This window comes from Prosopis cineraria, unplaced genomic scaffold (assembly GCF_029017545.1).
Source record: "Prosopis cineraria cultivar Desert tree isolate PC_DT_omini unplaced genomic scaffold, ASM2901754v1 PC9, whole genome shotgun sequence".
NCBI classification, from domain to species: domain Eukaryota; kingdom Viridiplantae; phylum Streptophyta; class Magnoliopsida; order Fabales; family Fabaceae; genus Prosopis; species Prosopis cineraria.
In genome coordinates, this window is record NW_026555340.1 from 26,837,792 (window position 1) to 26,851,093 (window position 13,302).

General features: G+C 29.6%; 2 protein-coding genes across 2 annotated transcripts; both read right to left on the reverse strand.

Moving 5' to 3' along the window:
• Positions 1-259: 259 nt before the first annotated feature.
• On the reverse strand, positions 260-1,919 carry LOC129320813 (early nodulin-93-like). Its single transcript, XM_054966444.1, has 4 exons — positions 1,293-1,919; positions 858-919; positions 670-745; positions 260-569 (listed from the first exon to the last, which is right to left on the reverse strand). Exons 1-4 carry the CDS (start codon positions 1,399-1,401, stop codon positions 475-477), a joined length of 342 nt encoding a protein of 113 aa, XP_054822419.1. The 5' UTR covers positions 1,402-1,919; the 3' UTR covers positions 260-474.
• Positions 1,920-4,808: 2,889 nt separating this feature from the next.
• Positions 4,809-5,819, reverse strand: LOC129321070 (early nodulin-93). Its single transcript, XM_054966798.1, has 4 exons — positions 5,640-5,819; positions 5,377-5,438; positions 5,208-5,283; positions 4,809-5,098 (listed from the first exon to the last, which is right to left on the reverse strand). Exons 1-4 carry the CDS (start codon positions 5,734-5,736, stop codon positions 5,004-5,006), a joined length of 330 nt encoding a protein of 109 aa, XP_054822773.1. The 5' UTR covers positions 5,737-5,819; the 3' UTR covers positions 4,809-5,003.
• Between the last annotated feature and the right edge of the window lie 7,483 nt (positions 5,820-13,302).

The window sequence follows — 13,302 nt, forward strand, 5'->3', positions numbered from 1 at the left end:
ATTTAAGGCAGACTGATCATTAGCTTCTGGCTTGTAATAAATTTCATCCTCGTAAAAAAAGTTTGCCCATTTGGTCTTTTAAGAGGTAGATAAACTTTTGCAGCTTGATGGACTTGCTTGGCTTGTGTTTGTGGATATATTATTATTTCTCGAGACAGAAGAAACCCCTTCTAACATTTTTTGTATGTGTTTTGCTCATTCAATTACTATCTTTGAACCTTACTTTGTCTCTTTAAAGGACTAACTAACGTGTAGAAAGTAAAATTGAATGATTTTGCATTCATTCATATAAGGTGATGATGACAACTGCTGGTGTTACATATAATATATCATTGATCTCTCCATCAAAATGATGTCCCATCTTCTTTCATTAATACATATATATTTAGATGGGATATACATTCGGATATTTCTCTAGTAGCACAATGCAGAACAAGAACCAGATTCAAAATAACCCAAGCCACCCAGTTGATTTCATGCCTGGACGTTGGTGGGTTGCTTGAAGGAGTTCTTTCTTGCAGTTTTCAAGACGGTCTTGTCCGCAACAATGAAATATGCAGCTCCAGCCGCTGCAGTCATATCACAATACAAATAGTTAGATGATGAAAAGCTAATTACTTATGATGAGAGTAGCAATTATTGGGACTGTTGATGAATATATATGCTAACCTGTGGAAATTATGAGAGCTTGAGCAGTGTGATTGAGATTTGCTCTTGCCCAAGGAAGCATCCTTACACTAGCCAGCTGGATATCAAAATTCAAACATGAATATTTAGATAGGGATTATCCCAAAAACCAACCTCTAATGGAACTGCCAGATTGATTCAAGAAAAATGAAGCAGCAGAAAATGCTCACAGTTGGGATGGCAGTGACAACACTGGCTAACACAGCTGCCTTGGCTCCTGCTATCACACCCTCTGTTTACACATCATATAAGAACACAAGATCAATATCGTTTTCCAGAAAACACGTGATTGACTTTCCACAGTGATCGTCATTGGAACAACAGATCTATTTGGTGATCCAAAACTTAGAAGAATCGGCTAAAATGTATGAGTAAGGTACAGAAGAGAAAGCCAGGGTGGAGGAGAATGATGACTTAGGATTGCTTCTGATTTTAAAGAGTGTAAGGAAACATGATAATTTTACGTAAGTATGGAATAACAGGATATGAAATATGGAATAACAGGATATGAAACTTGCAAGTTCAAGTTTATTGGCCTGATGGGACCAAGCTGAATCTGATACCGAAATAGATGATGAAAGAAAGAGAAAGGAAAGGCACATTACCATGAGAACAGCGTTTTGCCAAGGCCAACTTTTGATCAAGAGAAGCCATGCTGGTCCTCTCAAGAGGAGAATTAGCAGACACATTTGCCTTCGACATCTTGAAGAACATGAACAGTAGAATGACACTGGCAAAGGTAAAACGAGAAGCTTTGGATGATGAGAAGAGGAGAAGCAGGCTTGGATATTTATAAAGAAAGTGATAGAGAAATGAGAAAACTAAGAGGAATTTCAGAAAAAAGAAAAGAAAAGAAAAGAAGAAAAAGATTGCTGTGATAGTTTTTGTGGGGGGGGGGGGGGGTTTGGACTAAGGAGTTGATGGTTTTCTTGCAAATCCCACCGTCTGAGACATTCGTTTTCGCTTATTGTGGACGGTAGCCTGCATCGTACAACCACCAAAAGAAGCAATTGATTTTCAGCGGAGATTTTGATTTGTGGGGATGCAAATATTTAATGGATGAAGGGCAAGACAGTACTTTCAGAGGCCGGGCAGAGGCACCAGGTGTTGGTGCGGCAATGGCGGATTCTGAAATAATGATTAAGCAGGAAGAAAACGAGGGGCAGAGCGGAGACACAAGACATAGTATACCCACGTTGTCCACTCGTATCATTCAAGTTCTGTTTTTTTTTTTTTTTGGCGACTGAACTGAAGAGCAGTAAAGTAACGAGGGCGAAGAGTAGATAGAAGAAAGGAGATAAGAAAACCATGGGTGGTGTGGGCGGGCGGCAGAGTCAGACGGTGTCGTTAGAGGTCACTGTGCACAGGGGTGCAACCCACAAGCCTCAAAAGTTAACATTTATATTAGAAAATGAAGACAAGGAATCATATGGGATTTTCAGGTCACATCACAAGATGTGCTCCTACCTTTTCAAGGCCAAAATAATAATAATAATAATAATAATAATAATATATACAAGCATTGGAGGGTGCTCCGAGTCTCATGCCTTTCATCATATATTTTGTACAAGTTCATTAAATGTATACATATGCTGCCGTCAATTTTGTTTATTAAGTGTTTGTAATATATTTTCACGTATTAAAAAATACTTATGTTATTTTATTTGTTAAAAATATTACAATTTTCAATTATATTTTTATTAATTGAAGAAATATAAATATTATTATGAGGAATGCATCTCATGAAAACTTGATAAAGACTTTTTGTTATTTATACAGAGTCACCATATTTTTTTAACTCAACATTCAACAATACAGTTGGCGTTAGAGGGTAAACGATGAAACATTGTTTGATATTTTTCTAAAACGCCCTATAATAATTGATATATTTTTTTTCCAAAGCATCCTATGAAAAGAAGCTGAGGGAGTATTCAACAAAGGACTGATTTGCATCCTCGTATTAAAACACTGTATAAATTTTGTAGTAAGTGATATTGGCCCTCTTTATTTTAGCTTATTTCATGAAAAAGTCACTTTATTTTTGAAAAAAAATTATTTATGAATTTTTATGATATTTATTTAAACTTTTAAAAATAATAAGAATTAAAAAAAGTATATTTTTAATTATTTTAAGAAACTGTTTTGTATAATTTCTAAAAACAATCTAATGCGTTATATGAGAGAAAGAATGTTTTAAAGAGGTAGAATAAGTGAAGATATCATGATATTTTAAAATAGTATAATAATAAAACATTTTTATAAAGCAAAAATCAAGAAACATTTTTATAAAATCTTTAAACTACCTAAAAATCATTTATATTTTAATATTAAACAAACAAGCACATTGTATTTTTGCGTCCTTTTATTTAGTATGTAATATAAATAGAGCATATAATTCAAATGAGACAAGCTTGTTCAAACTGGGTTCAATTAGGGTTGGGCCTATTTGAATTAAGTTTCAAATACCTGAACATATAAAAAAGTTCATATAACTAATTTGGCCTCGCCATCTCAAGCTTTCAGGCTTATTTAAGTTAGCACACTCAAATTGCTAAATTTCATTTCATTTTTCCTTTTTAGATAATTTCAATTTTATATTTAAAAAATTAAGATTTTTTAATTTTTATATTATTTTAATTTCATTTTATCAATGCTAAAAAAGAATTAAAATTTGGACTAAGCTCATTTGGATTTGAATTTGGTCCAAATTTTTTTAAGCTTATTTGAACGGTTTAAATATGCTTGTAGTAAAGACAGTTTTCTAATCTCCTAAGTTCAAACCTAAAATTTTTCAAGCTGACTTGTCAAGCTTAACCTAAATTGCCAACTACAAATTTAAGTGACTGGGACTATAATTAAGATAACAATTGGTACTCCTTACATTTATCTTAACTAAATTACTGTGTACATAAAAGTTAGGAATCGAATCTTCAATTATTTATTTAAGTGATAAGAGTTTATACCATTCATATCAATCTTAATTGGTTAAGATAGTTTTAAATTAATGAGGAGTATTTGCGGTAAGATAAGAAAATGTTAAAGACACTAATTAATTTTTTTCAAAGAAAATAGATAATTTTATCTTATAAAAATGAATGTAGTTTTTCCCACTCATAACAGTTTATTCATTGATATATGTGTGTGTATATAATATTAAGGTGTGGACTTGCTATAACAAGTGGGTGTAAATATTTAAATATATATATATATATATATATTAATATAGACAATCAAAAAAATATTTATTATTGTTTTTTTCTGGGGGGGTGTTTGTTACAAAAATACAACGTGAGATTGGCTTCACTATAAATGATGGCCAGTTCTCAAATTTTTACGGACGTCGCATCAGTATTTAACTAATAAAACAAAAAAAAAGTTGGCTTTACGAAAATGCACCTCGTCTATCGTTAGCGTCAAAATATAGTATCTTTAAAATTGGACTGGTCCTTAAATTCTTAATTTTATGTATTTAAATATTTTTAGAAAATTAAAAAAATTATTCCAAGCTTCCAAAGAAAAGATGTTTGAATGACTCAACTAGGTAATATTAAATTGTGAAAAACATCCATAATGCAATCCGGATATATCTAGGCTCTCCGGCGACTAGTTGTGTATTCCTCTCATGAGCTCAGGCGAAAACGTAGGAATTGGCACACTTGTAATTAATAATACTTGGAGAATCCACATCTTCAGGACATTTTGCCTCAAAGGAATAGCCTTAATTAGGTTCATGTTGTAAATATATACGGACAGACATTATTATAATGCAAGCGGCCTTCAGTTTCTGTTTTTTTTTTTTTTTAAATGTATCTTGTCTGATCTAAGGATAATCTACAGATAGCTAGATAGTTTTTTACCTAAGCGGCAAGCGTTGGATTTAAGGAAGACATTGTTGTCGTTATATATGATCAGTGGATCATATTAGTCTCTGGCTTGTAATAAAGTTCATGCATCCTCCTGATCAAACAGGAGGTGAATACGCTTCCATAGCTTGATGGACTTGCAAATTACTTGTGTTTGCATTTATATATATATATATTAAAGTTTCTGCTCATGCAATTACTATTTTTGAACCATATAAATACTTGGTCTCTTTAAAGGAGTAATTAACATCTGCAGAATGGAAAACGGAATGATTTGCATTAATTCATTCATATAATATAAGCTGATGGTCATCCCGCCATCCAAATGTAGTCCCATCTTATTTATTAGTACATATAGTTTTGACAGGATTTGCATTTGGATTTCTCTAATAATAGCCCCTTGTAGAGCATGCAAGAACCAGATTTAGAATAATCCAAGCCACCCAGCCGACTTCATGCTTCCACGTTGGAGGGTTGCTTGAACGAGTTCTTTCTTGCAGTTTTCAAAACGGTCTTGTCTGCAACTATGAAGTATGCAGCTCCAGCAGCTGCAGTCAAATCACAAGATAAGTTAGATTGGATGAAGAAAAGCTTATTAATTACCATGAGAGTTGTCATTTGTCATCAATGGGATTGTTGACGAGCCATGAGCCTGACCTGTGGAAATGATGAGAGCTTGAGCAGTGTGGTTAAGATTAGCTCTTGCCCAAGGAAGCATCCTTACACTGGCTAGCTGGATTTCAAAATTCAAACATGAATATTCAGATTAGGATTATCAGATTATATATCTGGAAAACCGATCTTTAAATGCAGAAAATATGCTCACAGTTGGGATGGCAGTGGCAACAGTGGCTACAACAGCTGCCTTGGCTCCTGCTATCACACCCTCTGTTTACACATTCAGATGAAAAGACCAAAATCAAGATCCTTTTTACAATCATGATCGTGTATAGCAGATCCATATGAGGTTAATTCAAAACTTGTCAGAATCAGCCAAAATTTCAGTAAGCTAAGGTACAAAAGAAAAGGCCAAGGATGGACCAAGCTGATGAAACTGATACTGAAAGAAAGTAAAGTGAAGATCATTACCATGAGAACAGCGCTTTGCCATGGCCAACTTTTGATCAAGCGAAGCCATGCTTGTCCTCTCAAGAGGAGAATTAACAGACATGTTTCCCTTCGACATCTTCAAGAACGAGTTTAATTTGGTGAACAGTACACTAGTGAATAGTAATAAATTGAGAAGCTTTTGGAGGATGAGAAGATCGCAGACGAAGGCTGTGTATTTATAATAAAAGTCACTCAGAAATCTCAGACGAAAAAGAAAAGAGAAAAGAAAAGAAAAAGTCTCCATCTCTTGAGTTGATGGTTTTCTTCAAAATACCACCGTCTGGACATTTGTTTTTGCTTATTGTGGTCGGTAGTTTGCATCGTACAGCCCCCAGAAGCAGGATATTTTTTCCTTGTCTGAGGTTTTGATTTTTGAGGATGCAAATTTCAATGGACGAAGGGCAAGAAAGTACTTTCAGACGCTGTGCAGGGTCACCAGGTGTATGCTGTAATGGCGAATTCTGTAATAATAGCAATATTAGTAGGAACAAAACAAGGGGCAGAGGAGGAACATGGTATACCAACTTTATCCACTCGATCATTCAAAATTCTGACACCGTCACCAAAATCCATAAATATTGGATTTTTTTTGTGGGGTTTTGCTAATATCAGAAAAATCAATTCTTTTTTCTAAATGTAGTAGAGTGGACTGGGGGTAAAGTGAGATTTAATTAATGGTAGAAAGAAGAAGAGTTGAAAAGAGGAAAGAAAGAACATAATAAAACCATGGGTGGTGGTCAGCCTCTGATTTCAATATGCAGTGTGCACCCCATTATCTGAAAATCAGATTCAGTCATTCAGATTAAAAAATGAACAGAAAGAAACATGTGGGATCTTCTGGTGCATTGGTTCTGTTTGTCCCATCCCATCATAACATGTGCTCAAATTTTTAAATGAAAAAGAAAATACTCATTTCCATCCAAAACTATATACTTTGTTTTACATATTTATAATTTTTTTTCGTAAACTATCACTATTAATTGCACATGTTAAAAAAATTTCTATCAAAAGGTATATAGCTTTTAATATAAATGATTAAAAGATCCATAATCAATCCATATTTTCTTTACAAATTGTTAAATTTATTAAATTCTATAAACTAGTTATTTAACTTGTAGCCTTAGAATGTGTACAATATGAGTATGTGTAAATATTTATTAATATACTTTTGTCATGATACTAATATATTCATTTTTTTTTTTTACCTACACTGATGAGACAGTAAGCGTCTTTGGCATCATGGTTTTCAAAAGGGTTGGGAGGGGTTACATACAAGATGCAACATCAACATCACGACACGGTATCTTTCCCAAAAGAAAATGATCACTTTTATGATTTTTTCTTACGTCGTATCGATGCTATGTGAATAATAAAATCCCAACAAACCAAAAAAAAAAATATTATGTGCATGCTTTACTAAAATGCATCCATCTTCTAGAGTTTTCATTGGCTATCTAATAATAATGTCTATCAAATTGGATTTTACCAAAAAAAAAGTTTTATAAAATTGGACCGGCCACTAAATTTTTTAATTTGATAGATTTACTCTCCTAACTTTATTTATAAGGTATAAGGTAGAGAGAAAAAATTTGTCTTATTTATAAGTTATCTCAATAAATTTTTATCTCAAATTTTTTTCACTTGATCTCCATTAAATATTAAAAAAATGTGTTGTTAAAATATGTATATTTAATAGAAATAAAGTGAAAAAATTACTAAATTTCTTTACAAAGTTAATACGTTTTGAACTTTTTCTTAATTTTAGTAAAATTTGTTAGAAGTATCTTATAAATAAAATTAAAAGAATAATTTTTTTAGGAAAAATATTCATCCAAATCAAATAAACCAATTAAATTATGGCATATTTATCCATGATCACGAATTAAACTCAAAATAGTCCATTAACGATCCATCATCACAATATTTATTTAGTGAAATTATAATTCATAATATTATTTATAAGAATGTGCTCACAAAACACTGGATTATAATTAGCTATTTTTTTGCCCATAGGTTAGGATTGTTAGTTACTCATCTTCAAGTGTTGGTAACATAACTCACTTTACATCCTCTGTATTAAAGTTGATAATTCAAATGATTTGGACTTATTTAAACTCTGTTTGATAAACTTGACTCAAATAAGCTCAAACTTCTTGAATAATACAAATAACTAAGTTCAATCTGACTTTCTTTGGGGTTTTGGGCAAGCTTGAATATTTAAATTATCAATTTTTAAAAAACTAATTCTATTTTAATGTTTAATTTAAATTAATTATTTTATTTTATAAATATATAAAATATTTTTTTAAAATACTTAAATGATGTATAAGACTCAAACTTTTTTTAAATATATGGGTCTTAAAATTTAAAATACACTTTAAATATTATCTTGAGATATTTTATAAATTAAAAATAATAAAAATATGACAATATAAATACTTTAAATTTTTAAAAAATATTTATAATAATGTACTCAAATATATGATATCTTTGTATAAAATGACATAAAATTTAAAAAATTTATTAATATTTAATATTATATATATATATATACTAGAATGAAATTTTTTGTATGTAGTATTCAAGCCAAATTTAAACTAGACCCAGCTTGGCTCAAATTTATCAAGTCGATCCAAATAAACCCTAACACTAAAAAAGCATATTTTTAGCAGGCCTGATCTTAAATTTATTTAGGTTGGCTGAATTATCAGCTTTATTTTATGTTGAGTTTATTTTATTTTGATCTATGTTATAAATTTATTTTTATTTTCTGTACCTTTCTAAAATATCTGTGACCCTGGATACCAACAAATATATCTTGACATGAAAAAAAATATTGTACAATAATTATAAGTTTCCTTTTATTTTTAAATAAAATAGATAAATCAGTGGAGAATTAAGACAGATAAAAATAAATAAGAATAATTAAAAATCAAAATGTAATTCAATGTCCTTGAATACATCCTTTTAAAATATAACATATTTGCAAGAAAATGTAAGCGGTGAAGTAACTTATGGAGAAAAATGAGTATAGTTTAAATACGTATCATTTTCTCTTGATATAAAAAAGAAGATAATCTCATAAGAGATACCTCCTGATTGTACCTTGAACAAGTTTGTCTTCAATAGAAGGATGTATATAAATAATAAAAAATATACATTTAGTCTTTTAATTTTATATAATATTTTATTTTGATCATTTAATTTCATAAAATATATTTTTATTTCTCTATCTCTAATATAGTCAACAAAAAAATTGATATTGATTTTTTAAATATTAACAAAATATTTTTAAATATTAAAATATTAAGTTTAGTTTTTTCAAGTAATAATTATCTGCACAAAAATCATCATCTAAGCCTAATAGTAAAGTCAGAGGATTCATCTGGGCAAAAAAAAAAAAAGTTAGAGGATTGAAAAAATATTTTATAAAATTAAGGTAATATTTAGGAGTTTTGTTTTAAAATTGAATGGAATATTATGGGATGGCTATAAACCTCATATCATTGCTAGGAAGAATTTTTTAAAATAAAGTTAAATGGCTTGGGGTGATATTCCAAGTTTTCAACTTATCTTTTACCATCATAAATTTATTTTTCTTGACCTCCCAATTCGAAGGATGAGAATGGAATGATGTAACATGAATAACGTTATTATCCCCATCCTTCTCACCTCTTCTGACTCTTACTCCTCCTTATAGTAAAACTGAAAAATATATTTATATTTAATTTAAATGTATTAATTGTACAATTATTCTTAAAAAATAATTAAATAAATTTATTTATTCTTTTAATAAAACTCATAAATAATGAAATGCTTCGTTCAATTCCAATTTGTCCCACTCTACCTATTCCATTCCATTAATAACATTACTTTTTGCTCCATTGTATATTCTCAAATATATCCTAAAAGAATAAATTAAGATATTGTATAAAGTTAGAGAATAAAAGATATACTTTTACTTAAGAAGAAGGCAAGGTTGTGTAAAAGTTTTTCAATTGTGTTTGACCTAGTCTAATCCGAAAAAGTCCGATCATGTTAAAAATTGATCCTTAAGGACTAAAGAGACTCTATGTTTCTTTAGGTTAGACTTGATAGGAAACTAGACATCTGGACCGTTTGATCCAATTTGGTCATATTAAATTTATTTAATATGATTATAATTAATTTACTAATTTGTTGTAATAATAAGTTAAGACTATTGACACTTTAATAAGTTGGGCTTCTGACACAGTCGCACACTCAATCTAATAATTTAATAATTCGATCACTTGGACTGTAATTAAAATATTTTTTCTTCTTATTGGAAATCATTATAGATTTATTATTACTATAAGCGTTTTTATTATCTCAATTGAGTTTGTTGTGTTAAAATAAATTATTGCCTTTTATAAAGGAAAAAAAAGTTAAATAAGTACTGGACTAACAGGATCAGTCTTTTAATCCTATGGACCAAGTCCGATCCTATTAATCTTTGAGTTATCATTGAACCAGACCAAACTATGAGTTGACTAATCTAATTTTTTTCATAAAAAAAAATTAAATTTTGAGTTAGATAGAAGTTCAGTCTAGTTCAATTTTTTGTGTAGCTTAGAAAAAGGTAATCTTTATCTTTAAATTTATTTGCGTGAGTTCATGGGCCAGGGAATCGGGTTTGAATTCTTTATTTAGAGGGATGTTTTTGGTAAGCCAGACATATTGTTTTCGACGAAAGCCCAAGCCAATAGCAACGGTTCTGATCTCATCAATGAAAATGTACGGATGATATCCCTTTTTCATTTTATATGAAGGCCCAAGGAGACGCACTTCTTTTTCCTTTTATTTGTTTATTTAAAATGGATGAAACTCCGCGCGACGCTGTGTCAGTGTTTAGTGCATAAGGTTACTGTTATTTTCTTATATTTAAAAAGAACAGCTAGCATATTTTAATCTTAATGAATTTTTGAGACTCAACTCATAAATTTTGTTTGTATAAAAAGAAGGAGCGAGTAAGCGATGACCAAACTTAACGAAGAGATCAAGCTTCCTCGGCGTTGGCCTGATTGGATGAAACAAAGCAGTATAGTTTAAATCATAAATTTACATAATCTAACAGAATCCGTAGAAAAGAATCATTATTATATTGGGCTCTTTTCCATGAGCTGGTTTTGCAGATTAGGCATGCCAAATCATCGCCTCAATTGTCTAAAAGCTCGTTTGAATGTCAGATGAGTATATTTAATTACAAAAATAATTAATTAATATAATTAATTTTGATTATAATTAATTATGTTATGATGTAACTTATTTGAATACTGTTTTTTTAAATTAATCATATTTAATATTATTAAATTTGTTGAACTTTATTTAAAAACTAAAATATATTAATTAAAGACCTCGTTACCCATAAATGCTCTCTCTTCCTCCTCCTCCCTCCATTGATAGTTTCAGACTCATGCCTTAGTCTTGAAACTCTCCCCCTCATTTTTTCGTTCTTCTAAAGATGAATGATTTGTTCTCTGGCTCCTTCTCTTGCATCCGCAGCATGGAATTGTCGCCAAACCATCACCAGTAGCATCAGGAGTAGTGTAGAGAGGGGGGATCGTAGGAGCCGCGGCCCGCTAATTTTTTAATTTTTTTTAATGAAATGTAAGAATTAGATATTTTCAACTCTTCTAAGATGGAATATTATAAAAGTTATAAAATATTAAAAAAAATTCTCATTTTAATTTTATATGTAATCTTTTACATATGTATAATGTAACTATTTCAGTAACTTGAAGATATGATTGTTATAAGATTTACTTATTTTTAACAAAATAATGCTAAACATATTCTTAAAGTATTGATATCATTTTTATTTTGCTTTTTTTTTTGTATATTTAACGAAAGAAATTAACAAACATTGTCAAGCATTATAATAAAAATTTTAAGATATATCGAATGTCATGTACTTAATATCTATCATAAAATTGCTTATCCAATAATTAAGAGGTTTGGTAAAGATGTTCTTCTAAAAAAATTACTTTTTTTAAAAAATAAGCAAACTGTTAAAATTTATTATATGAATGGTTTTTACTCTGATATAATTTGATCTCCTTGACATAAAGATTTTAAAACAATTGAGCATTATTAATGTGTTGATATTTTTGTTTAGTACAATTATCAATTGAAAAATATTAAATAGTAAATTCAATAAGCAAGTAATATAGCTTATTACATTGAACAAAATTTTAAATTTCAATAATGTATTTAAATCATTTAATGCTCATGGGGATAATAAAATTTTCACCCATTTAATGGTAATTCATATTGAAAAAAATTGTTGAAACATTTATCATATACATAATAACTAATGATTTTTATATTATAAAAAATCGATGAGCAAAACTTTATATATATATATATATATATTGTTTATACATGTGTAAAATTAAATATAAATATATATGTTGAAGTAGTTATATTATGTTGGTGATATATATATATATATATATAATTTTTCTTTAATTATTATATATATTTTATCATCTCGGCCCCCTTGATAAAAATTCATGGCTTCACCGATGCAGCACCATGTCATCAAGATGGGTTCCATTGCGATCTCTTATGATGGCAATAACCTCCACAAGTTCTTCCAAGATGTAAAATCTAAAGGATGAGCTGAAAGAGCTTCAAAGATTAAACTGAAATTTGCAGAGCTCTCACAAGCAGAGCTAGACCCTTCACAATGCCAAGGTTGTTAAGGACTTTTGCTCTCAAATAGATAGTGACGTAAATGTTGATCCATAGAAGGCGAAGCTCGTCAAAGTCAAATTGGAGGCATTGGAGCGATCCAATGCTACCAGTTGGGGCCTTCTTGATTGCGGGCTCGAGTTGTCGTCGAACCGAACTTAGGTGTCTTTGGTAAACGGTTTGATGTAGCGGATCTCCGTCGAGTGATGGCAAAAGAAGGAGATTGAAGAGAGTGAGAGAGGGGAGACAAGAGATAAAACTAGAGATAGATAGTTAATAATATTATAACGGTAATTGATATGAATAAAAGTAGCCTTGTCAAGCTTATTACAATAATCAATTCCAACTTCAGTAATCAATTAGTATTATTTTGAGCTATTTGAATAATTTTCATTGAAATTGATTATTTTATCCCAAAAATTAATTATTTATTCTATCCAAACACACAGTAGATGAGAAATAAATGCCTTTTAGGGTGCAAAATATTATAAATCAAGGGTAAAAGGTGTAAGATATTAAAATTAAAAATAATCACAAGGGATTCAAATTATCAAGGCTGACAACACAAAATATTAAAACTCATATCTCATACCTGTAATTTACTCCAAAGTGACAGGGTATATCTATGCTCAGTGAAACCAATGCAACTCAACCTCAACTTGTTTGAATTTTAATTTGATATAATTAATTATAAAATTAATTAATTAATATAATTGATTTTAATTATAATTGATTATATTATAATATAGTTTTTTAAATATTATTTTTTAAAAATTATTTTTAATAAAATTGAAGATGTTTGGATGATTTAATCAAAATTAATTTTAGCTATATAAATTACCATAAAGTACATTACTTTTGAAAATTAAATTATTAATAAAGTTGTATATAATATTATTAAAGCTGTACTCCTTCCATTTAAAAATGT